The sequence below is a fragment of the Mizuhopecten yessoensis genome, unplaced genomic scaffold, assembly GCF_002113885.1.
Source record: "Mizuhopecten yessoensis strain PY_sf001 unplaced genomic scaffold, ASM211388v2 scaffold716349, whole genome shotgun sequence".
Lineage (NCBI taxonomy): Eukaryota > Metazoa > Mollusca > Bivalvia > Pectinida > Pectinidae > Mizuhopecten > Mizuhopecten yessoensis.
The window spans coordinates 1,066,277-1,093,860 of record NW_018480072.1 but is presented as its reverse complement, the minus strand read 5'-3'; the positions used below and the strand labels follow the sequence as shown (position 1 = coordinate 1,093,860).

The following is a 27,584-nucleotide window of genomic DNA, read 5'->3' as shown; positions in this document are numbered from 1 at the left end:
GGGTAACACGTTTCTCTAGGTACTGAGGAGCTGTTCCATTCAGTGCCTTGGATGTGTATACCAGAATTTTGTACTGCGACCTGTATCGTACAGGTAACTAGTGCAACGAATAAAGCGCGGGATTCCGCGGGATGTCGGAGTCCAGCACTTGAAAAAAACGCCCGTCGCCTGCCCCTGTTTATGGTTGTTATGGAGCGGTAGCTTATAGGGAGTCCGGCGTCACTATAGCGCTTTGATTTTCCGTGGACGAAGTCGGAAATCTGAGTCAAGCGTGCGTTTGGGAAAACAGTGCAATATCAAATGCAAATAGTGCACGGCAAATCCGGAATACTGCACGGTGCAGTAACGTTTTAGGAAAATGCTCAAAATAGTCGATAATATGTTATTTCGGCATATATAGGAAAAGGTCAGTGAATTATGTAATAAATGTTTGATATATACAATGTTTGATATATACAATGTTTGATATATATACAATGTTTGATATATATACAATGTTTGATATATATACAATGTTTTATATATATACAATGTTTGATATATATACAATGTTTGATATATACAATGTGTGATACATATACAATGTTTGATATATATACAATGTGTGATACATATATATATATATATATATACCATGTTTGGTATACAAAATGTATTGTATATATAATGTTTGATATATACATTGTATGATACATGTATATACAGTGTTCGATAAATACATTGACAATGCTACCCATACGTGTTCATTTGATGTCTCAAATAGCAAGAGAGCAATGAGCGTATGAATATGTTTCATGAGGGTTTTTGCTCGAGTGAAATTTATCCATTCGCGCAACAAACAAGTGCAACCTTAAATGTCAAACGGACAGATATGAGTAGTTTTGATTGCATTAACCTACAACAATTCTTGATATAGAAATATGTTGTTTTTATCTGAAAAAAAACAACATTACTCATCATTACCTCGTTTAAAAGTTCAGTGTGCTTCCCATAACTTGAACTCAACAACGGAATAACGACGTCGAGGACCGAACTGCACGTTGTCACGTTACCATAGTACAAAATGGCGCTTGAATGTTCGAGCCCCTATAATTCGTCGTTTTGATCAATGGATATGTTACAACTGATAGTTTACAGTCAAAAAAGTTGTTCTGACTACTAAGGTGCTCAGCATCTAGTGTATTATCACATTATGAAATACAGGATCTTGTATTTCAGGGTCTTTAAAATGGCTGTGTCATTATAGTAAGATTCACTAGGTGGTAGGCATGCAAATATATGATAAATAACTTGTAACCTTGTAAATAATTCAGATGGATCCTTACACATTCATCTGTTTACCTTGACCTGCTCCAACGCTATCTTGCACGTTTTGCAGGCACTGGCTAGACCCTAATATCAGACTTTATCTTATCTTAATACATGCGTTTGATTTAAGCCTGATGAGCACAGATACTTAGAAAACGATCACATAAACTGCATTCCCATTCTTCTTTTTATAATTCATTTTCTTTAAAATTTATTTTCTTATTTATTTTATTACATTTTCGTATTTATTTATCTATTTACTTAATTTTGGCTAACATGTTTGAATGAAACGTGGATAAGAACTGCTGTTGATGTCCAAGAATCGCAATGGCAGTTTATATGGCATAAATTTAAATGCCAAATTATGGCGTCAAAGTGTAATATGATAAAATGCCGTGATATATTTTGACCGCTAACGGACAAACTTGCATCACAAAAATTGCAAGAAACACCGGTTGATCTCGTTTTGGAAATATTCTATTTCCTTGTATGATATGAAGGTCGATGAGTTTTATACACAAAAAATTGTCGTTACGAGGTCTATGCCCCGGTTCTACATTTGAGAACTTACAATTACATGAATTTGTCCCAGATTTGCATTGTGGTTGTCATTTATGAAGCATAAAACGCTTATCCTTCCGGAATGCTTGGTCTTCGGTTCACACTCCCTATCGTTCTGTTCTGTCACATATTACGACAGCTCGCGGCAAGTGGTACGTAGCCATGATAACCCACTTTACAACCACAAGATATCTCATTTTACACCTTCATTTGCCGTACTGAGACCGCCAATATAAAAATCTTATAGTTTTAATTTTCATAGGACTAAAACTTAATATCTTAGTGAAGTTTCCAAGGGCACATTTCAGAAAGCAATAAACTCTTGTTTTATGTTCCCTCTGACGAATTTCCAGGGAGTGTTATTAGTGCGAACAGGTATCTTCCGAGCAGCAGCCTGTCTGTTACTGTGACAATGTAAGGAAAACTAGGAGTGCTACCGCAAACACAGTCACTCCAAATAGATTTAGACGGCGACGTTTTAATAGAAACAGACTTGAGCTTCGCGTCATTTGTTGACATTTTACGTTATTGGAAGGACAGTGATTGCTAATGACCTGGTATTGTTCTAAAGGCCATTTGTTCTGGTACATGAATGACACGTCGTATGTGCACGAGTAGTCCATAGACTTATTGATGGGTTGAGTGCAACTTTGACAAAGGCTTATGTCGAGTGCACTAAATGGTACAAAGTGGATAACGGTCGTAGGTACAAGTTCGCCCAATGGTAGAACATGGATAACGGTCATTGTCGAGTGCGCTAAATGGTAAAAAGTGGATAACGGTCGTAGGTACAAGTGCGCCCAATTGTAGAACATGGATAACGGTCGTTGTCAAGTGCGCTAAATGGTAACAAGAGGATAACGGTCGAAGGCAAGTGCGCCCAATGGTAGAACATGGATAACGGTCGTTGTCGAGTGCGCCCAATGGTAGAACATGGATAACGGTCGTTGTCAAGTGCGCTAAATGGTTGAAAGAGGATAACGGTCGTAGGTACAAATGCGGCCAATAATAGAACATGGATAACGGTCGTTGTCGAGTGCGCCCAATGGTTGAACATGGATAACGGTCGAAGGCAAGTGCGCTAAATGGTACAAGTGCGCCCAATGGTAGAACATGGATAACGGTCGTTGTCAAGTGCGCTAAATGGTAGAAAGAAGATAACGTACGTAGGTACAAGTGCGCCAAACGGTAGAACATGGATGACGGTCGTAGAAAGTGCGAAACAGTCGTTTTCAATTGAAAGTGCAATCGGTTGTCTAGCAGGCCGTTGTCTAGCCGTTGTCTAGCAGGCCGTTGTCTTGTGCGCCAATTGGTAGAAAGTGGATGACATTGCTTTGTCAAAAAATGAGCCGATAAGTCTGAAAACCTAAGGAATAAAAATCTCAAAAGCGAACCTAAAGTTGTTGATTTCAAATAGTTGTTTGTGTATGGATTAAAGGAGATGATCGTAATGATTAATTCTTCAGAAGATTTCGCCAAGTTACACATACCTCCGTTATATATTGTAGTAACAAACCTTTATAGCTATTTTGTATTAAACTTTATTTATTTTACAACAATTATGAAACAAGTTATTTGGGGGGAGGGGGAGGGTCTTAGTGTAGGAGAGAACCGGGGTACCCGGAGAAAACCAACGTAATCGGGCAGGTGACCCCATATGCCCGACCACGTGGGTTTACTCCACGTTTCTGTACGATCCGATCCATGAAACAGTCTGTATTCCACTTCCAATTTTAACACCTAACCGCCCAGTCTTCCGTTCGGTAATCCGTCAACTTTTTAATGATTTACAGTATACATGGTACATTCATTAAGTTCACGGTCACAGAAACGAAAACGGGACGGAGGGAAAGGATTACGGAACGGCTATACAATGTACTAATATTTAAACAACTTGTGAAACCTATGCAAACGATGACTTATGTGTTTATAATTTCCACAGAGAAGCTGACGGGATCAGTGAAGCTGAAAGACCAGGAGCTGACCAAACTATACGGCGAGGTCAGAGGTCTCAAGGACACAATACAAAACCTCAAGGACGAATTCCGGAAAAAGGAGATCGAACTGCTCCGTGATTTAGACGTGAGCCACGATAAAGCCGACGTAAGTTTGTTTCTTAATTGTTTTTCAATCTTTCAAAAAAGGTTGTGTCTTAATTATGTGTGTGTGGATGTTGACATAAACACTTCAATTATAAGTGTAACTTTGTATCTGAATTTGTGTTTGCCTGTCCGTCAGTGTATGCACAAGCTTTGTATTCCACGTTCTGTTTGAGATTGATCGGAAACCTTGAGTACATGTATGACCCGATGATCGAGGTCAGAGGTTAATAAAATGACCCGAGGCTCAAAGCCGTGTGGTCAGCAATATGCTCGACATTTAACTAGACAAACTGAAAAGCACGAGTAGTATTGATCTTCAAACATATTCATTGATGACCAAATCAAATGAAAAATACATATAACTAATCCAACTCGATATTCCTTTAATGGACCCTCCTCAAAGTCTCACACTCTTTAAGCATGTATCGGTTTGGGCGTACGATATGAAAACCTACCATTGTTGCCTTGGGTACGTATACTGCATTATTTATCCGGGTCTGCCAGTTTTGAAAACAAACCTACTGCTATTTCTCCCCCCAAACAATATACAAACGGTGAACTATCCTCGAATTCACCTTTATTTACATAACAAACCCGGTGGCATTTTTCCAGAAAAGCATTTGTTAGCCTTTTATACTACTGACACACTAAAGCTGTGTGGACTATTTACTTCTACACCATCCAATTACCATTTCATTGGCTTGTTTGAAAAGTCAAACCGGAACTGAACATAGAAGTTAAACGTCTAATGATATATGGTATACTCGCGTCACAAATTATAACGAAGCTAGCGCCACCTAGGAATGTTGACAGATATTCACGTGGCTCTGAAATCGGGGTTTGTTTGCCTTGGTTTGTTTGTTCTTTGCGTCTTTTTAACAGCTACTATGGTCGTTTAATGACGTGCTAGGTATCGCTATTCAATAATGCACTGATTGTTTTTAATACATCGCCAAAATAACACATCGTCAATTCAAAATACGATGTTTTTGATTGACAAGGAATGTACTATTTCAACTCTCGTGTGCACTTAAACACATGCTGTTAAATGTCAATACGTTTTGCTAATGGGAAAAAGAAAATGCAATATTTTAGGGTGAACATCAAATCCCAAAAAAATAATATCCGATGAATAATTTCTTATTTTGACGATAAGAAATTTAAAATAAAGAAGAAAGAAGGAAAACGAGCGTTATACATTTGTAATGATATAAGCATTTCACTTATCGACAAAAAAAACACACAATTATAAAATAGGTATATCTATTTATCAGTATAACCTTACCAAAACGCACTTGAACGACATTCGTTTCTGACATTGATTGCTTGTATATCACGTTTAAATAATTACACGAGTTCAGCTCAGCCAAAATACATAATCTGTTTCTTGACATGGCATTTGCTCTAAGTCTTCAGGGTGATAACTACATGACATTATAATTGATGGTGAACTTGCTTTCCCGCCGATTTTGTCAAGAGATATGACACTCATGATATATTTGTCAGCTTCAGCTTGACAGCCTATACAACCAACTTTCAAAATTAAATGATCGTGAATTTGTCTTAAAATGTGTAAAAAAAAAAAGCACAATCTTGTGTACATGTATATGGTTTCCATAGGATAGTTAAGAAACTATATTAAAGAAATTTCAGGTTTTACTAATATTTTTGAAAACCTAGTCGAGTTGAGCAAATAACACGCAGCTGGTTGTAAGATGCCAAAAGCAAACTTCTTTAGAATCGGGCCCCAGTCCGTTGAAGAAGTATGGAGATGACGTAAAAACTCGACATCTTTGGTTTCATCGGGTTTCCATAAACGAATCTATCTCATGAAAATGTCGGTACCTGGCTGTTGTAATTAGCTACCTGGACAGGTGTTAGACAGGTGTAGTCCAGCTGCTGAAATCCTTGTCTAAATCTTTCGGTAGAAGGTACACTTCCGTTACCAGGGATACTGTAGATTGTGTTTACCTCGCGCGAGTATTTTTGGAAGGAATGGGACGGGGGTGGGAAAGTGATAAAATGTTTTGAGAAGTTCTTTAATCTGTTACGGGTTTTTAAATTGGTATTTCACAGTTTAGATACATGTTTCGTCTAAGACCGGTAGTAACTAAAATGCTGAGATTTCATTTTTTTTAAATCGAGGCAAATTTAACAGTATGGTTTATGTTTCTGCAAAAATATTTGACATTGCGTAGCATTGTAATCTGTGCAGTAAGGTTTCACCTCTGTATGGAAGTAAATCGAGAAACGGAATACGGAATAAGACGGAAAACGGAGAACGGAACAAAGATTGGAACGAATCTTTTTGTTTTATTAACAAAAGTTGTTTTCTACAAATGTACCATGCGTCAATGAATTTGAAGATAACGAAGTGTTTACAATAATAGATCTTCTTAATATCATTTCCAGGTATTTATCAGCATTTTATAACCAGGAAACAAGTGGAAGAATTTTGAATTCGAAAGAGCCTTAGGAAAGCTAAAATTTAAAATTGTGACATTCCTATTGTCTATTTTTTTCATTCAAAAGTGGAACTTTTCGCAGTGCTGAAATGCTTGCATTTATGATTTTAGTAATAAGCACAAAAATAACCCATCGCTAATATTTGTTATAAGATATAATCTGTACTTTTATAAAGAATATATATAGATTTAAGAACCTTGCCAACGCGAAAATTTCCTCAACGTGATCAATTTAAAATAAAGAGTCACAACGCAAATATTTAAACACGCGAAAATGTCCATTTTTACTGTAAGTTAACTTCCCATGACCAAAGAACGGATTTAACCAGGGTCACGTTTTCATTGTATCGTTCGATCCTGCTGTGGGATATAGCGGACCAAAACGTCTCCCTTAGCACAAACGAGTGATAAAAATGGATGGTATGCTATTTAGGACGATAACAAGAAATAATAATAAGAATTATATAACAACAAAGTATTTGCGATATATTTGAACTGACGATTTATTCTCCTTATGTTACGTATATGTTTGTTTTCCACGTTTTTACCTCCCGTTAAGACGCTTACTCTGTTACGTCATTACGAAACCAGGTACATATCAGACGTGGGCGTGGTAAATGTACGTGCACGGACAACGGGTGGTGGCAGGTAGCTCTCACGCGCATGTATATACACCGACGAGATTTGAGTGATATCGAGGACTGGCGCAAAAGACATTTGGCAGGTGCCCTGTTTCGAATGTCGAGGATGCTTTTGGTCTTCTGATATGGCCTCCACCGTGCACCATGTTCTGTATTGCGGCAGAAGTGTATAACCCAACAGTCACTAATAGGTAGCGATGAAATGTGTTACTGTGATCAAACCATTTGTAAACGATGATTTCGAATGCTCAAGAGGATTAAGGAACTATCTGGCGTGCCATACTAGTTACGCAGGGAAATATGATTTCATCCACGATGTATATTGAAGAAACGGAACACATTTTAGAATTATCCACCTATTGCTATTTATTTGATTGACAAATCATTTGAACAAGAAGCATGTTTTAAGTGTGAGATGGAATGAAAAGCGCTATGAGATATGTGGTAAGACACTTTATAGTACAGACTATAATTTACCTGTAATTAAATCCTATTATTCTCGAACGGACACCAAATCTCACCTAGCATACACACAACACCTTACCGGTAATACACCATAAAGAGCAGGTAAAGCAAGAAACTTATGAGAAAATAATAGACCTGTTTATTCAACCCATCCTTTGTCTCATACAACCAATATCTATCTTATGCAACCCATTCATGTCCCATTCAACTATGTGCTTTCTGATTCAACCAATTCCTTTCGCATTAAATCCATTCCTATATTTTATTCAACCCTTTCCTTCGCCATTATCGAGAATGTATATCTCATTCAACCCACTCGTATACATTACGGATTGTGTATAATATAGCATTCCTATAATTACACGTATTTCTATTAGACTCTCGTTTTGACTGTGTTCAAGTTACTTAATGTAGTCAAATAGCCAGTCAGAGCCCCCAACACTTTGGCCCAGTTTCAAAGCCAGTTCAGAAAAATGAACGTAAGCGCATTTCTTTTTCAATTTTTTTCTGAGGAGTTTCTGAAAAAAAAAATAGCGTTTTTTTGTATTTCATACATTCGGACGATCCTTTGAAATCCCTGTACATGTAGTTATAGCTTTGAATTTCAATATTTTTAAAACAGATATGCTACATGGATGCTTTGAAATAACTTTGAGTTAAGCTAATCGGGGTTTTAACACAACTTGGTACCGATATGCATGACTTTTGTGTTTGTTTTGTATTGGAATCCCCTAAAACGGCCAGAGACACGAAGGGGCTAGCCATGTATCAGTTCCGTTATCAATGAAAATCTGTTACATACACACACGTACTACCTCACGTCAAATATTTTCCGTTTAAACTCATGCTTCATGATCACTTAGCATACTTTACAAAAATATTAGATTAACTTTCAAGTGGGATAGTGTGTCAAAACGTTCACCTAGGTAACTCCTCCTGGCTTCCTCAACCTGGGCAATCATGGACAGGTGCCAACAATAAGTACAGAGGTTCGCCGAACGGTTGTTGGAATATGCTACCCCCTCCTTCCCCCTCCGATTTCCCTGGTGGGGGAAGTCCACCATTACACCGCGTGAAACCTATTTGCAGAAATTTATCCCGAAAACTTTTGAGTATGGGACGTTTTTTGGACTAAACAGGGTTCTGACTTAGCGTTGTAGAGTATTGATAAGGGTTTTGAAATATATAGGCTTACACGTTACGTTTACTTTTTGAAATACTAAAAATAGAAAGAGTTCCATTTAACGATTCTGTTTGAAATTTGAAAGCATTTTATTTGAAATATAATCTACGTGAAAGCAACTTCAGTGCAGATAATATTGTAATTGCTGTATGTCATATACAATGCATATACGTGCATTTGAAGTTTTCCGTGCATTTGTTTAATCTAGTTGTCAAAAGCACAGGGATTCCGTCTTTTTGTATTGCAGAGTTATCTGCTTTTGATAGCAGGTATTGTTTGTTACGTCATTTGTTTGTTAGAGTAACGTCATCATTAGTTTGTGTGAGAAAACGACGTAATTTTCTCACACAAACTAATGACGTAACAATCAATACCTGCTCACAAGAGCAGATACCTATGCAATACGAAAAGACGGAATATGTGACATGTAAATGGGCGTCACCGTATACATAGGATAGTAGATCTTTATATACATACTATATAGCATGTACTGTAACGCCCATACACACATCCTCAGTTATATCGCACGTGACATGTGAAGCATGCAACCATTTCCGGTATAATGTTTATACAAAAAATCAAATTGCAAATATAACACTCGACAACATTCCAATTTGTAAATAGGGTGTCATGTCTAGAATTGATGAAAGATTCACATTTTCTGAACTTTATGAAAATAAAAACTTACCTGCATAAAGGTTCGATAGTTTATATATTAATTGCGTAACTTAAAATAAAACAATAGTAAGTTCCCCTAATATGCAGACTGTCCTTTCTGTTAAAATTTGCATGTAAGGATTGCTGAACCTATACATTAGGTCAAATGCATACATTTTGTAATTACATAGCCCAATATGAAAATAACATTACCTCAGTGATAACTGACCTTTAAGAATGACAGCAATAGTTACATTACATGTGTAGCACATCAAAAATAGCAGGAACAAACAAACATGATTTCCTGAAAATATTTTATTTAATCAGATGAAGGATCTAATTTAGAAATACTTTTTTAGAAAAAAAATCATTCAAAAAAGTGACAGGCTTAGCACTAAATTTGATAGGTTTAGCGCATGGAGTTATAGAATCACAGGCTTAGCACTAGATTTATTAGGTTTAGCACATGAAGTTATAGGCTCAGCAAAAAAAACCTAATCCTTTTCGAAATCAAAGGGTTCTCTCTCGATACATATATATTCGATGTAAATATGTGTATATCGAAACCCTTGTATTTCAAAGACAAAGAATTGATGGGCTAAGCGTAAGAGCTTGATAAGATTAGCAAGAGAACTGACAGACTTAGCACTAGAATTGATTGGCTTAGCACCAGTATTGATTGGCTTAGCACTATCATTGATTGGCTTAGCACTAGAATTGATTGGCTTAGCACTAGAATTGATTGGCTTAGCACTATCATTGATTGGCTTAGCACTAGAATTGATTTGCTTAGGACTATCATTGATTGGCTTAGCACTAGAATTGATTGGCTTAGCACTAAAATTGATTGGCTTAGCACCATCATTGATTGGCTAAGCACAAGAATTGATTGGCTTAGTGCAAGAATTGATTGGCTTAGGACTAGAATTGATTGGCTTACCACTAGAATTGATTGGCTTAGCACTAGAATTGATTGGCTTAGCACCAGCATTGATTGGCTTAGCAATAGGATTGATTGGCTTAGCACCATCATTGATTGGCTTAGCACAAGAATTGATTGGCTTAGCACCATCATTGATTGGCTTAGCACTATAATTGATTGGCTTAGCACTAGAATTGATTGGATGAGCACTAGAATTGATTGGATTAGTGCAAATATTGATTGGCTTAGCACAAGAATTGATTGGCTTAGTGCAAGAATTGATTGGCTTAGCACTATAGTTGGTAAACTTGGCACAATATTTTGAAACATGTAATCTGAAACTTGCTTTGTTTCATTTTAACATCTGCGCCCTATCTGATAGTACTGTAATTTTATATAATCTTCTGAGAAAATATGTACTTTTGTGTAAAGCTACTTAATCGAACAAAAGTTGGCTCGTAAAGTCGAGATAACCTAGGAAATTCAAGTCCATTGAGTATTTTCCCCGAGGTGTATCTGTACGCGCAAAGCGAGTGTTACGTAGTTTGTATCTCGAAATGGCATTGATTTACAAAGTTGATCCCTCCCCCCGGGCGCGTGTGGAGGGTATATACATACAGTACAGAAACCAATCATTTCTGGGTTCGTCATACAGCAATAACGATCTACGGCCGGTCAGATATATCTTAATCTGTTCCCCACTCTCGTTAGCATCTTCAGTGGCCACCTGTGTTCGCGGGTCAAAGGTCATAACCCAATTATCAGAGGTCAGATACCTAGTGTTTCCATGGAAACCGATACCTGAAATCCCCGAAGACCTGTATGATGGTTGAAGACTTGGCGTTATTGAGCCGGTATCAGTTCTGTACGGGCCCTCCAGGAAGTGCCTGGTGCCTACTTGCACACAATGTTTCTCGGTGAACGCTATTTCCATTTAGTCTAAATGCCTGCTTTCAAAGAATATAAAACTGTGCGGCTAAATTGGAAAATCTCTCTCTCGTTCAGACTTGCAGACGTGATATGGCCAAGTGGTTTCGCGGGGACGCTTATTTCGTCCAAGGTTTGAATTTTTGTGGTTTCGCCAGCGATAGATATGTGCCGATATTTAAGAAACGATGTGTTTGATTTCACACGATAGTGCCTATAATATACATACAAATGGGAACTTGTATGAATAATAAGACACATAATTTTTATCAAAGTCTTTTTTTAACGGGGAATAGTTACAATGTCTTCAGTGTGGCTTGACAGGATACCTATTCACGGAAAACATTTGGTAGTGTGATTTCACACAATTTAGTGTTATTCGCACAGAAGGAATCCTTGCGCATGGAAATAACATTCAACAACAGACACAGCTGTGTGCATGGCGGTATCACTATCCTAATGCCAGCAGTTGGTTTGTAAAAGTCTATTCGATGTCAAAAACTGAAATTTGGAGTACATGTATGTGTCAAACTAAATAAGGTAAAGTATACAACTATGTTTTTGCAGGTTAACGTAAAACAAATCCCCCACAACGTTCATAGTCAGTAACTAAACACTGAACATAAAGTAAGAAATCTGAGGTATTCCGGGAAACTTCATAAATCAGTATTTTAAGAAATACAATACAGAGATGTTCCGAGAGGCTCCGCATGTATGTAAGTGTAAAGTTACTAATATTGAAATGTTCCGAGAGACTCCATATACACGTGTTCAATAAGAAATACAATATACATGCGCATATTGTAAGTGTAAAGTAATGAATACCGAGTTGTTCCGAGTGACTCCTTAGTCGTGTTCAATACGAAATACAATACAGTGGTGTTCTAATAAGGATTCTAGACATGTACGTATTGTAAGTGTACAGTAATGAATACCAAGATTTTCCGTATATATTAATTTCTCGACACTTATACTTAGCATCTCGGAACACCTCTGTATTGTATTTCTTATAATACACGTATATATATACAGATGTGTTCTGAGATGCTTAGTATAAGTGTCGAGATATTAATATAGATAAAGGTGTTCCGAGAGGTTAACATTCCCTTGTTTTAATCAAATGCTACATGAATTGGTTGTCACCTAGCTGTTTTAACTTTTGTCCGTTTTGTTACATAGCACGTGCCTGGAAAGCGTTCTGTTTGGATCAATAATTTGTGGCTTGTTGTTCGTCAAAGGGTATTTAAGACGCTGTATTAGCTTCAGACAGTTATGTTCCGATAAATCGACTATTGTTCAGTTAGGCCAAAAAACTGATTAATCAACTACAAAATTCTTGATCGAATTTAGTCAGAATCACTGTAAGTAGATATTCTGGGGTTTTCAGTAGAGTAATTCATTATTGGCATTTTCAAGCCTGTCTCCTTGCTATATACTAAGATGAGATAAACAGCCAGAGTATCCTGATATTTTAATTACAGTTGCTCTATAAGCATTGTCACTTACTCACTTTTAATTTCAAGCCTGTATTCCGTCTTTGCCTATTGCAGAGTAATCTTCTCTTGTGTGCAGGTATTGATTGTTACGTCATTTGTTTGTGAGAGTAACGTCATCAATTTTTGAGAAAACGACGTAATTTTCTCACACAAACCAATGACGTAACAATCAATACCTGCTCACAAGTGAAGAGGGCTATAAAATACTGACTCAGTATTCGAAGGAAGGCATGTGGAGTTCTTACGTGGTTTTTTTTACATGTATTTACTTGCGCGACTGGCAACAATAGCATAGAAGATTTCAAGACTATTTTTTTAAACTATTATTTATCGATAATCATTAAGTGAACGTGTAACCAAATAATTGATCATTAAAAATATAACCGAATCCCACCACAGTTTCAGTGTGAGATTACAATAGCACTGTCAACGTTACCAAGACTATATTGGATATAGTACAATTTTATTTGGTTTGATATGGTGTAACGTCCTATTAATAGCTGAAGTCGGTTAATGACGTCAGTGTGACATAAAAGAATACGTCACGTAGATATGCGAATATATTTTCTAAATGCGTGGGTAAAATCTATTATTTTAATATGGTAATTTACATCTTATATAAAGTTTGACGTTCTGATCTTTTGGGAAGTTCAAGATCTTTTGTTTACGTAAATAAAATATGGAAGATACCATTTCCTTTTCTAACTGGAGTTTACGATAGTAGTTTGTGCGTTAATAGTTCATATAAGATAGTTGTCCTATTTTTAATGGCTCAAGCTTTTACATATGGCGGTACAATGTTTTGTTCGTGATATTTCCCTGACAGAACAACCTTTGTAATGGGTGCATATTTGATGTATATCGCCTGCTGTCACCCAGTACAACTAGTGCTAATAAAACCATCATTATCAATTTATTGAAAACCACATGTCTACTGTAATGCGATCCTTGCCAATATCGAAGGTTTCGTTAAAGCGTTGAATTTTAGCAAACAAAAATCGGAAGCAAAATAAAAACAAAATCTTTAAACCATCTATCACAAAGCAACAATCAAACCCAGTTTCCCTTTTTAAGCGGAACTGGTCTGTAAAAAGGTTCCATTGGTGTAAGATAACTGTAGACAAGGCTTATATTTTCCAAATAGGCACAACCTTGATGATGGTAACGGTCTATAGGTTATACGCTTACCTCAGAAAGTATGGCTACAACCTCACATCCGGGTGCTCTCAGGACACGCCCGCGGACCTTCTGCACAGGTTACAGGGTCACCATTGCTCCTTGAGTTAAAATACAACTTTATTTATTTTACAACAACTGTGCAACAAGTTCTATCAACTTGCATTGATCACCCTCGTGGGTCTGGATGATAGCTTAAAGACATCCCTGTACTGAAGCTTTTTCCACTGGAGAACATTGCTCGGGTTCAAGACATTTTGAGTCTTTTCAACATTAGAAATAATTTCCAATTAAAAAAAATGAAATTAATCAATTTCTTCCAGTTAGGGAAATTCGTGAAACTTGGACAAGGTATTTGATTGGTTTAAAATATGACAAAACGTCGAATACTGTTTCACCAGTTGTGAGACATTGTCTTGAGTAAAAATGCGAATTTATTTTTAAAAACTTTTATTACCAATAAGATTTTAAACTGAAATCGTAGGATACATGTACGCATGAAAGTTCTATTCTGTTACATGTATCCCAAAGGTAAAAATACTGACGAATTTTTCTGACGAGATGGACTCAAAAATGTTTATCGATCGATCGCAGTGTTATGTACCTGGATGTTCATTTCTGACTTCTGTTTCTCCCTAGCGGTGGTATTATAGCTTTATCCCACTTTCAAACTCTTCGTTTTCTCTATCAGAATTGCCCATCGGATAAACACCAAAATACACGTACGCAGAGTACGGCCACTAACAAAGGATGCTTATTTTATAAGCGACCTTAAAAATACGGAGAAAGCATGAACTGTTAAGAAATTCCTGCTGAGAAACAGATACAGAACGGCTAGTTCAGATAAGCTTGAAAAAAGACTGGGGTTGCATGAACATGAAACTGCATGGGCAAAAGGGCAATACGAATACACCCTAGTCACGTGTCGGTGTGAAAGATAACATCAACTTGGTGGTAGGTCTATACACCTCAGCACAGCGTATATTAACTCATTCACCCCTGAAGACACATTTCAACTCTTCCACTTCAAAGGTTGGTATAGTTCATTATGAAATTTCAGGGGTGAATGAGTTAAGATAGTTAGTCATTTGTAGCGGTACCAATACTTGGCACGTTTATCACAGTGTGTCTAGTTATAGTTCAGTAGCTACTGCGAGACATGAAGGAATCTTTTTGGAATTAAATGATACGACACTTATTTATTGAATTAACAGCGGGATTATATATTATCCCATTGTACATAGTTGTAACCTCTTCTCTAAGATATTGATGCAATATTCACGAAACTGCTTCATGCTCAAACCAAGACGCTGTGCTTAAGCCCACTTTCTATTGCCAGAGATAAATTGATAAAAATATCATATCTTGTCAATGAAATACAAGAAAAAAGAGTTTAAGCCGATAACGGTTTTCCAATGTTTACTCTTAAATGTTTGACCGATCATGAGAACGGTTTCATGAATACGGATCCTTGTGTTGATTTGAGACTAGCTGTTAATAACGGGATTGATGTAGCCTAGTAACGTTAAATAATACGAATTTCGATGTTACCTAAGACAGTGTCATGTGACATAATCGCAGATATGTTTTGTTCGTCATCAGCCCTCAACAATCTTGTGTTATACACTCTAACATAGGTCGAGCGTTAACTATTCACATCAATTGTTGACCTCTTCTCAAAACCTACTTAACGAATTTCAACAAAACGGGAAGCTCCCATGGCCAAAGACGAATCAAAATTATAATTATATAGGGAAAAAACACGGCACAATTATTCATCTGTGTAGTTTCTGTAGGAAATAAATCAAATGTTTTTTCATGGAACTGCAGTTTTAGGGTACCAAAATGAACAAACTAAGAAAAGCAAGTGAAATAGGTTATACATTGTTTCCCTCAATGATTATAACGTTTTGGATACGTTTCAATTCTATATTAATCAGCTCTAACTGGGATACCTGTACTGGAGACTGGGGAGGATTTATTTAAGATTTGATTTCTAACACTGACCAGCTACGTCATAAATGTTGGTCACTCTTTATCCGCACTGTGTCGGTAAAGCCGCATTGTAACAAAAATCATATTTGTCTAATAGGTTTTTTCTTTCACATCAAAATAACTAAAAACATAATTGTATCACAATTCAGGTGACCATTACGGCCCATGGACTTCTTGTTTTGTCCCATGCGTTCTCGATAGCAGCCGGTTATAAATATTAAGTTTTGCGAGTGTTTCATCAGTTTCGTTCAAACAAAATAAAATTCTTTTTGCGAAAGTGTCTCTAAATTGATTTTGTTTCAACATGCTATATACTGTACTAGTTATATATATATAACGACTTTCTAGGGGCTTAACAGCTCACTGGTTGTCGGACGAGAGAGATGAATGAAACTGGTCTTTACCCTATAAAGCATTGGCTTAAACGGACAGCATGATAATGGGAAATTAATGTTCTTTACTACGACTTCTGTGTCGGTGGCTTAATCTGACGTCCACTACACAATATACTATTATATATCACAATAGAATCGACACCAATAAACCACGTGACCCAGTTGACTGAAGCCTGCTTAGCTTCTTAATCAACACAAATCATTCTTGCCTGATAGTTTCAATCAAAATAGTAGCTTAAATTGCACGAAGATTTGGTAACAACTCCAAGAAAAATACACACCTATTGCTTACAACAATCATGGATTTTGCCTCAAATGTGATTGTATGACTTGTTAGGCGAGAAAAAAACCGGCATGTAATACATGTGGTAACAATTCGTTTGCAAATATCAGTACACAATAGGCATGTAAACACAACTTTACCATACGACATATTTTCAAAACGTTGTCGTGTGCGCATGAAAGTGATTTATAAATATTTTTAAGAAAATCAAATCATGGAAATATTTGTAAATTTCGAAAGTAAATGATAGTATTTTAATATTCAAATCAATAATGTGTAAAGCTCCACCACAGGGTCGTGGGTTCGGTAGTTTTTCTCCTAGTGCTCCGGCTTTCCTCCACCATCAAAATCTGGCACGTCCTTAAATGACCATAGCTGTTAATAGGACGTAAAATACAAACAAACCAAAAACATGTAAAGCTAACAGATATATTTCAACAACCTTTCCAGTTTTAATGCTTTTCGTTTGGGTAAGCCGATAGCGTTTTTACAATAGCGTGAGCGTATCGCCTTCGTACATCTCATGGGAGTCAACTCTCGCTCAACATGTTAATCTCACCAGAATCTCCATGGAAGGTTGATCCGCGGATTTTGCGGGACTTGTGTTCGGATAACCCGGATGTAATGGAGTAGAATCATGTTCGGATTGACGTTAATGACACATCCTATGTAGAGACCTTGATTTACTAGGGATAATTTGTGGCACAGCTAGGTGTGTGTGGGGTTAGTATTCCATTACACTAAATCACGTTTCTAGCAGTGGGTTCTCGAGTTCTTCTCTAAGGCTGTTGAGCGCATTATGTTTCCGATGAAACGCTTTTGGTTTTTATCGAAATAATAGTCATGTTTTGTCATCACTTGGAAATCTTTTGAACACGTGATCTTCTTCAAGAAAAACGATCCTCCACTCCGTTTTTGAATCAAAGAAACATGTGTTATGTGAGAAAAACGAACGCAAATTTCCATATTTAGCTTTCTTTCTCCAGCAAAATTTACAAACCCAACAGCTGACGTCCTTTAAAAGGGATGGATCACATATAAAACGTGTAAAATTGAACAGTAACCCTGCTGGCAGATTTTGTTGGCTGGTAAGGGGAAGCTTTCTAATGTACTCTGGCGTAAAATTTGGTGTTGTGATAATTTATTGATGGAAAAAAACAATTAAAGCCATAGGTGCTTAACAAAGGTACGTGCGGAACGGGGGAGTTTATTGGAATCTGGAAATCAAAACAAGTTTGACGGACTTCTCGTCAGGAACAACGGGCCGGTGCCTGGGCCAGTATTTAAGAAACCGTTTCATGCTCGTACTCAGAGTCTGTGTTCAAGGCTAATTCCTTGTTCCGGAGATAAAATAATTAAAACATTTCTTGTCTGAGATTTCGAAGAGTTTTGGAGAGATTTCAAGCCGAATACAGTTGTAAAGAATTACATTTGACTTTTGCTTCTTCTGTAACATGCTTTCAGCGAGTAACAAAATAAACATGATTGGAGGACAAAATCAATGCTTGAGCATGTGAACAGTTTTATGAATACGGGTCATGTTTTTATCTTCTTATACTCTCCCAGGGGTATCCATGTGAATCTTTCTTATGTTCATATTTTGCCTGAATAACTAATAAGTGTGATTCCAAAAGCTTCTGCGCTATTTCCATACTTCCGGTCATTTTCCTTCAGATCCGACTTACAATTGAACTGTTACAAAGCGCCAGCATTAATTGCCTTGACCTTCCACTTAGTCCAATTGCTTAATATGACTTGTGAGAGATGAAAGTGCATGTAAAACACACACATACCCACAAAGGTGTGTACAGTATGCCAAAAAAAAAATCACTGCATCAAACAGCTGTTCCGTCCTTCTAACACTGGATGATTTGAGGCACCAACATTTGGTCAAAACTACTGTTGAATCAGAAGGGAAGGTGCATAAAACCACTAAAACTTTTGAATTTAAACAGAGCATTAGAGTAGAAAGTCACAGTTATCTGTTTCCTGCTTCCTGAATACATTAAGGTATTTTATTTAAAGTGGCTGGTTCCTACTTTAAGTATCATTGTTCCACTGCCAAAGTAAATATGATTACATGGCTATTGCTTTGATAAGTCATTGCTGAAGAGAAAGCCATATTTTCTAAAGAAAACCAAAACGATAAAAATAAAGACTGTTCTGAGTGTAAAAACCAGAGCAGGGAACAGACGAGAATTCGAACCCTGGTCCTCTAATAATTCTGGTGTTGCTTTAACAAACTGAGTATACGGTTAACGGAAGTACTCAGTTCCACCTAATGTATAAAACAAAGTTCAGGAGAGGTGACTGTATGTGTGAAAAACTACAGTGGATGTTTCTACCGGTTTTTTTCCCTGTAGCGGAACATATATCCTTAAGTCAAAACAATTTCATATATTCATAGCGCAGTTCTGCAAGGAGGTTTTCATTTCTAGTATTTCCAAAGTATGCCAAGGTACGTCCCAGGGGGTCATTATCTTGCCTAGTTGAATGCAGGATACATTAATGATCTATTAAACGAATTATGTGCATCAATGTTTCCATTTGCTATACAAGACGTTAAGTGACGTATTCTACGCAAGCAGACGATATGATGCTGTTTTATCTTTCTTTATAAATGTGGTCTGGACTATTCCATGGACATCTGATACACTTACAACTGCAAGTGGTGATTCGAGTACATGTGCAAACCCTTGTGATTGTCTTTGATGAAAGCAAACGTGTTTTCTCAAAGACAATTTTGAGATGGAATCTTGGCAAAGAAATCGTCTCCGAGTCTGACGATCGGAGTCGAATTCGGCTCTAGATAAATCGATGGTTTTGTGAACAAGCTCTTGTACGCAGTCAGTGATTTCCCCTTCCTCAAATGGAACGTTTTGATCCTGGAATTGATCCAATGACATTTACAAAGTTGCATACATTATCAATTGTTTTGCCTAGCAGGCATTTTGACTGAACTTTGTTTCTCTACCTGCATGCAGCCGAAATTTATATTTGTTATAAGCACAACCCCTTTACAAGTTTCTCCGCCTCACTCGTTCAAATAGTATTCTTTGGTATGCCTTGACACATTAAGAAGTTTATTAAGCCTTCTTTTTCAATATCGAAGAGAAGCACGATTTAATGGAAAGAGATTAGTCATGGTCCCGTCCTTTTCATGCCTACTCTGGAACTCGACCAGATGGACGTTGGTATCTCATGTTTTATTCTTTTGATTTAATTATGAGGTTTTTAAAAAAAGGATTTCTTTCCTTTAAACGTTGTTAAGTGTACAATTTTGATATATTCTTCTTACTGGAAATTGTTTTCTACTTTATATTTATCTCAAATGTGATTATCAAGTTCTCGAAGCAATTTTCGATATATTTCGATATCAAAATGTTTTCCGAACTTCAGTAAAACACGCAAATAGTACTGTTAAAGTAAAAAAAAGAAATCCTGTGTGGAAATGCTCGTGGTTTCTTTTTTTTGCGTTGAGTAAAATAACAATATCAGAAATTGAAATATTTAACTTTGCTGGATAAATTGAGTTAAATAAATTACAATAAAATCGGTGTGTTCGCGTTCTTTGTGTTTATAAAATTAATGTAAAAGAATCCACACGCTAATATTTATTTGAAAAAATTATAGATTATAGATATGAAAAATACATCGAATACGCAACCATTGCCAACGAAAAATGTCCACTACGTGTTTAGTTAAAATAGTCTCATCGCGAAATATTTCCGAACAGCAAATCCGTCCTTTAACGGTGTTTTGGACAACTCCTCATTGTGTACACTGCGATTAACGAACTACAATTTCCCTCACACTTGATGATGTACATACATGTATGTGGACGCTAGCTCGTATACCTTGGAGAGTATTGTCACAGTAAGACGTGTTAAGTAGTATCAGGCTTAAGTTATATAGGTACTGTCAACAGCAGTGTCAACAAGGACGACCTCGGAACTAAAAATCGATGCGACATGTCGTAAGAGGCATGAGGAGAAACATGTTAATCAAAGGGAATGACACGAGGAAACCATATACAGAGAGAAGACGAAACTAATGGCTCCGCAAGGGTTCATATCTGTTCTTCTGTGTAAAACGTGCGACACCAGTCACGATATCACCCGTCAAGTCCTATATCATTCATAGTCACCGACGTTATTGATTTAAACTGTATGTCTTCAAGTAATGAAATCCATGGCATGAAAAGTGTACAAATCAGATAAGCAAAAATGATAAAGAAACCAGTTGAAAGACAGTGACGTCATCAAACTGTTGTAAGACATTGTGAACAGTTGATTAATAAAGATGGTTCCAAAAGTTCAAAATGAGGTCAATTATGTTTCATCTGCGTCGTTGGCACTGGTAGGCATGTTTTCTTTATTCACATTCTACTTTAAAATGGAAGTTTTCGCGGGTCGACATATTTGAATTGTGAATCTTTAAAACTGATCGAAGTGTGGCAATATTTGCCCGGGCAATGGTTTCTGAAACCTATATATTCTATTTATTTACATTCTATAAATAAATATTCACGTGTAAATATTCTTTTGCTTGTTTACTCGACGCGAAAGACAGAAACTTTTCCTTACCGCGAAAATTTCTAATTTTACAGTATATGATTTAATGGTCCCATAAGTGAACCTGTGTGGCATATATCATCTTGCACGTTGCCGTTAGTCGCTGTTTATTTTCGGAGTAAGCAGGACTGACTAAGCAGAATATATCACTGGTGATGTTTTTATATGTACGACATTGTTTATTGTGAGTCTGGAACATTTATTATTGTTCATGTTTACGTCCCTGTTTAGGTTTAGACTCGCGAAAGTCATGCAACTAGTTTAAAAAGGTTTAGATTATTGGCGTTAACTTGCTGTCAGCAAACACAACATTGGCGATGTGTTTATTACTATCATTTGATTTGATATGCCTTTGAGTGTGAATTGGATTGTCCACTGTCCACGAACAAACTCCTACGCTAATGTGGTATTTTAGCGTAGGAATTCGTTCGTTCTCAATCCTCAGAACAGCAAATATTCTCAAGTAAGAGATCTTTTGCTTTTTCATTAAGTGGGTATTTAGAATTAACAGGAATACCTGCCTCGCTGGAATATATCAGTTGTGTAGATTTGATTGATGCCTTCCATTGGGGGCCAGTAGGATATATTCCATCTTCCGTTGTTTATTGTATTGATACAAGTGGTTGTTTATTTGGACGTATGCATGCGAATTAAACCTTGACACAGTAATTCACGCTTGGCTACAAGAATGCTTCTCTACCTTTAGAGTAGGGCAAACAAAATTATACACTTCGGCTTAGATTTTTGAATGTCCAAAATCAGAATATCTAAGCCGAAGCTCTTTTATGTTCAAGACTTGTAGAGGGTTTCAATTCAAGAACCTTACCCCAAATGTATATCTTTGCCATATCCTCTAGGTAAGGGATGATTTTATTTCTTTGACACCCAAACAGGAAGTTTTGACAACAATTTTATTTATAAGACATCATCTTATTAAACATACTTGTAGTGTCAGCATTCAGTCACATTTGCTTAAGAAGTCCTTAGCTCTCGTTCTTAATAAGTTTTACTTTTATATATACTTTGCATGTACTACGGTCTAAACTTACTTGTTTGAATTGCATGTTTTTCGATTCAAAATTAGCATTGCCAGTGGTCAATTACAAACCGATTTTGTTAGAGACGAACTTCAAAGCACCATATTTCTGTTCATTAAGCAGACGACAGTCCTTGTCAGTGGCAGTTATTGCTCTTTGCAAGTGTTTTTATATTTACGGTGCGGGTGTTTATATTTACCACATAGAATAAAAATATAGGAAGTCAAAACAGAGTGATTAACCAATGAATTTTGTCGTCTACTTGATAGATAGAGTATAAACGAGGCGTAAACATACGTACGTTAACCCAGTTTATCCGAATTAAGATTTACATATGTTCTTACATTGCTATACATCACTGTCAAGATTTGATTGAAGACATTCATTTGGAAGTCATTGGGATTCATCCCTGTAATGAACTGTTTCCACGAATGGATTAAACATATGTCGATTGCCAGCATTCGAACTTATCCGACCTATAAGGGCTATATACTAGCGGTTTAATAAATGTCTGACTGCATTTTGATGTATACTTTTCAGTGAAAATCGTAAGGACGAGGCTTAGACTAATATATCTACTGACTTATTTCAAGATAACTAACTCTCTCATGAGACATTTTACGTGCACATGACCACTGCAAATTCAATGATAGATACTGAAGTTCTGTAGAACAGTGCTTAGACTAATAGGTAATAATAATAATAATAATCCGAGGTTCTAATATACCGCTTTATCAAAACCAAGTTCGTAGGTCGTCTCTAAGCGGTTCACAATTTATTAACCGTGGTTATAGGGCCTTTGTAACCCACCAATATATGTGTCAACTCCCTATGGAGCATACAGCCGGTGCTGACATTTCGGCGCTCACAGCTAGCATTCAACAATTCTAGAACTGTCCAACCACGTACTCATTTACAGCTGAGTAGACTGAAACGAGCGGAGTAAAGTATCTTGTTTTAAGAGACATAACAGTGCCGTTACGTGTCTCGAACTCGCAACCGTTCGGTCACGAGCCCGGCGTCCTACCTCTAGACTACCGTGCTTCCACAATAGAGCTACTGCCAACCGAATAACTCTGCCATGAGCCATTTTACCTTCATGTGTCACGACAGATAGGCTTACTTTTTAGTGAAATTCTGTAGTACCAGGCTAGTATATCTACTGCTAACAGAATAACTCTATCATGAAACATTTTACCTTCATGTGTCACGACAGATAGGCTTACTTTTTAGTGAAATTCTGTAGTACAAGGCTAGTATATCTACAATTCCAACAGAATAACTCTATCGTGAAACATTTTACCTTCATGTGTCACGACAGATAGGCTTACTTTTTAGTGAAATTCTGTAGTACAAGGCTAGTATATCTACTACTGACAGAATAACTCTATCATGAAACATTTTACCTACAAATGTCATGATAAACAGGCCTTCTTTTAGTGGAAATAGGCAGAACGAGGCTTAGAATATTAAAGCTACTCCCAACAGAAATTCTCTTCGTGAGACATTTGCCATATGTAAAATGCAAGATCATACCGGTAATTTGGGCTTAGCATGATATATAACTACGATAGAATAGGGAGCATATTTTCGGCAATGTTTACCTCCCTTGGTGTTAATTGGTGATGCTCTTGTGGTACGGTACCGTTGTTGGGAGTCAGTCACACGTATCAGCACTGTACTAGAATTAATTAACGGCAACGATTATAAAACATCCTATATATCCTATGTTATGGTATAGCCTGAATAAGCAGAACCAACAACACTATGAAAGGTGTCCTGGAATACATAACTAACAAAGTTATAATTTTTTGCTGTCTATCTGAAGTAATTTGCCTGACTTTGAATTCCCTTTTTAGCATAATGTGCCAGGTGGGGATCCTTTTCCTGCAGTGGTATACTTTTAGATGCGGTCAAGCCTAGCATGATCTTTTGGGGGACTTGTTTCTGCAATGATGTACTAAGTATAAGACTCGATACGGATAGCTCACCATACCACGACCTGTGGGGAAACTATTCCTGCAGCGATATTCTTCTAGACACGGCCAGCCTACCCTACTACAAACCCGATGCGTACGTATTGTCAGTAGTGTAGAGAGTGGTTGGTTAGCACTGTAGTATTGTTTCGGCTCGTTCCGAGATTCCACGCTGGACGGGCCATGTAAATTGCCGGAGGTGTAATTAGTTGTCAGTGATGTGTGGATAGTCCTATTTGCTTACGTACGTGCGAGACACAGCTGATTAAGTGGTACGTGTGTACGCACGTGTGGTTTTTCGATTACTGTGGATTGAGGGAGGATGTTCCATTATGCAAAGTAAGTCACTGCTCACTGCTTAAACATAATGTTAAATATCCATATACTATTTAGCTGTTTACTAGTTATCTAACCATTGTTATGTATCGATATATCACTGGGTTTTTTAATAATTATTTTACGTTGCATTTATATAAAAGAGTCGTCTTTAGACCTCTTCCGTCGTGTGTACTGCGTAAAAACAAGTGTTTGATCTTATACCTGTACTTATAAAATATAACATAGCGGTAAGGAGTTTTCGTCCCGTTTCACATAGAAAATATATAATTCATGACATTTACATTTGTTGTACAACGGGATAAATGTGTACACTTGATGTACTGAAAGGGACAGGTATTGGCATATATTCCATAATGCGTGAATACTTTCAGGCCTCGATATAAACATCCGGGATGTAATGCATTAACAGGCTGATTTAGTATACAGTATTTGCATATGTGCATTTACTCTGTAACATATATATGTACTAAATTCTGGGTTTTTTTCTATGTAGCTTCTACATTGTATATAATATATTTGTAGTAGATGAGATATGGTATTGCTATTAAAAAACTAATATCTTTTTTACAAATATGTATATGCCATATTCCTTAATATTCATGATAAAGGTAATTAAACGACATTTTCAGGAATTATATTATTTTGAAATTATTCCCAGTAAAACTGCAGAAACTCTCCTCTTTTGAAAATTTTAGAAAATATCACTCCGCTCCTTGTCTTTTTATTTTAGCAAGGACATGTATATCTAAAGTAAATGGACCAGTAACTTCATGTTAGAAAAAAGTGATGAACAAATTGGATCTCTTTTTTGTTGGCGATACAACACAGAGACCTTAGACGCTCTACCTAAAATCACTTTACCTAAAACCATATTCTTCCCGAAAATTCAGTTAGATACTGTATATATTTGCATCTGTTGCATATAAGGAAAAATGTAATAACTAAACCTTTCTATATCGCTCATCAATGTGGGGAGAATAAATATTGTTGTACAGATAGTTGATGACCAGTATAAAGCTAAACCTGACGATGAATGTTAAGAACCATTCTGCTCTGATCTGTAAAAAGAAAAGGGGGGGGGGGCGTAATTGCCTCACGTTTTGCTGTTGACTACAATGGCGTTTTGTCATTCTAACCATACTTCAGTAAGTGAAAGAAGATGGCGTACATGTTAGGAGACATCGTCGTTCTTTTAAAAAAAAGTGTTAAAGTTCGTTGATTGATTCTTACAGTTTTGCTGTGACAGAAAGGCAAACGTTCGAAAATTTAGCAAGATGAAAATATTGTTGTTCACAGTAGACACCAGATATTTTCTTCTTGTTTCATATTACCTGTACCTTGCTCCTGTTGCATACTGTAAATTAGTCACTACAGTACACATTCAATTAATGTTCATCGTTCTGAAAACATGATTATACATGTAGAGCTATAGAACGATTTAAACATGAATTCACTAAGCCTATGTAACTCGATGTTGTAAGAGAGCGGTGGTGCATCTATCAATTTGCTTTCTGGTGGAAAGACCATACTTATAACGATATCGAAATAATATCCCTATTTCTTTTGAACGTTTTTGCAACATCTGCCGACCATAAAGACCCGATACTTTGAAACCAATCTGAATTACTGAGCAACAACAGGGCCGATGTTGTGTTCGTTCGAAATAGAGTCTGGTTATAAAAGGTCAACTAAACGTAAACCTGCAAATGTATCAAGCTGACACTGTCGTAACAGGGGGTGGGATGGGGGAGGGGGGCTCATACTATTATATTTATTTTGTACAAGTGGTAAACGGTAAAATCTACATGAAGTACTCTTTGGTTCGAGTGGTATACGGTCGGACTTCCATGTAGGGCCGTTTGGTTCAAGTGGTTTACGTTTAAATCTACGTGAAGAAGTGTTTGGTTCTAGTGGTAAATGGTCAATCCTACCTGCATGTCTGTTTGGTTCGAGTGGTTTACGTTCAAATCTACGTGAAGATGTGTTTGGTTTGGGTCGTTTACGTTCAAATCTACGTGAAGATGTGTTTGGTTTGGGTCGTTTACGTTCAAATCTACGTGAAGATGAGTTTGATCCGAGTGGTTTACGTTCAAATCTACGTGAAGATGAGTTTGATCCGAGTGGTTTACGTTCAAATCTACGTGAAGATGAGTTTGGTTCGAGTGGTTTACGTTCAAATCTACGTGAAGGTGTGTTTGGTTCGAGTGGTTTACGTTCAAATCTACGTGAAGGTGTGTTTGGTTCGAGTGGTTTACGTTCAAATCTACGTGAAGGTGTGTTTGGTTCGAGTGGTTTACGTTCAAATCTACGTGAAGGTGTGTTTGGTTCGAGTGGTTTACGTTCAAATCTACGTGAAGGTGTGTTTGGTTCGAGTGGTTTACGTTCAAATCTACGTGAAGGTGTGTTTGGTTCGAGTGGTTTACGTTCAAATCTACGTGAAGGTGTGTTTGGTTCGAGTGGTTTACGTTCAAATCTACGTGAAGGTGTGTTTGGTTCGAGTGGTTTACGTTCAAATCTACGTGAAGGTGTGTTTGGTTCGAGTGGTTTACGTTCAAATCTACTTGAAGATGTGTTTGGTTGGAGCGGTAGATGGTCAAACCTACCTGCAGGGCTGTTTGGTTCGAGTGGTTTACTTTAAAATATACGTGAATATGTGTTCGGCTCGAGGACGGATCTACGTGAAGGCCTGTCTAGTTTGGTTCGAGTGGTTTACGTTCAAATCTTTGTTTGGTTCGAATGTTATATATATACGGTATACGGTCAAATTAAACTAAGAACCTGTTTGGTTCGGGAGTATACAGTGCGGTATGAGTGGGTCCTGAAGATCTGATTTACACGTGTCCGGATCACGCAGAGTTTGATTGAGAGAACCTATACGGTCCAATTTAACTAAGAACCTGTTTTGTTCGAGTGGTATTTGGTACGGGAGTGTATACAGTGCGGTATGAGTGGGGCCTGAAGATCTGATTGTTGTTCGAGTGGTATTTGGTTCGGGAGTATACAGTGCGGTATGAGTGGGGCCTGAAGATCTGATTTACACGTGTCCGGATGACACAAAGTTTGATTGAGAGAAATTCCTTAT

At 37.1% G+C, this 27,584-nt stretch overlaps 1 protein-coding gene across 3 annotated transcripts in view; it reads left to right on the top strand.

Moving 5' to 3' along the window:
* The window catches only part of LOC110443497 (golgin subfamily A member 4-like), a 154,914-nt gene that overhangs the window by 85,812 nt on the left and 41,518 nt on the right, over nucleotides 1–27,584 (top strand). For all 3 annotated transcript variants that reach the window (XM_021487736.1, XM_021487735.1, XM_021487737.1), the window contains exon 4: nucleotides 3,812–3,972. In XM_021487736.1, the coding sequence (XP_021343411.1) occupies nucleotides 3,812–3,972 (161 nt within the window). The remainder of the gene's footprint in view (nucleotides 1–3,811; nucleotides 3,973–27,584) is intronic.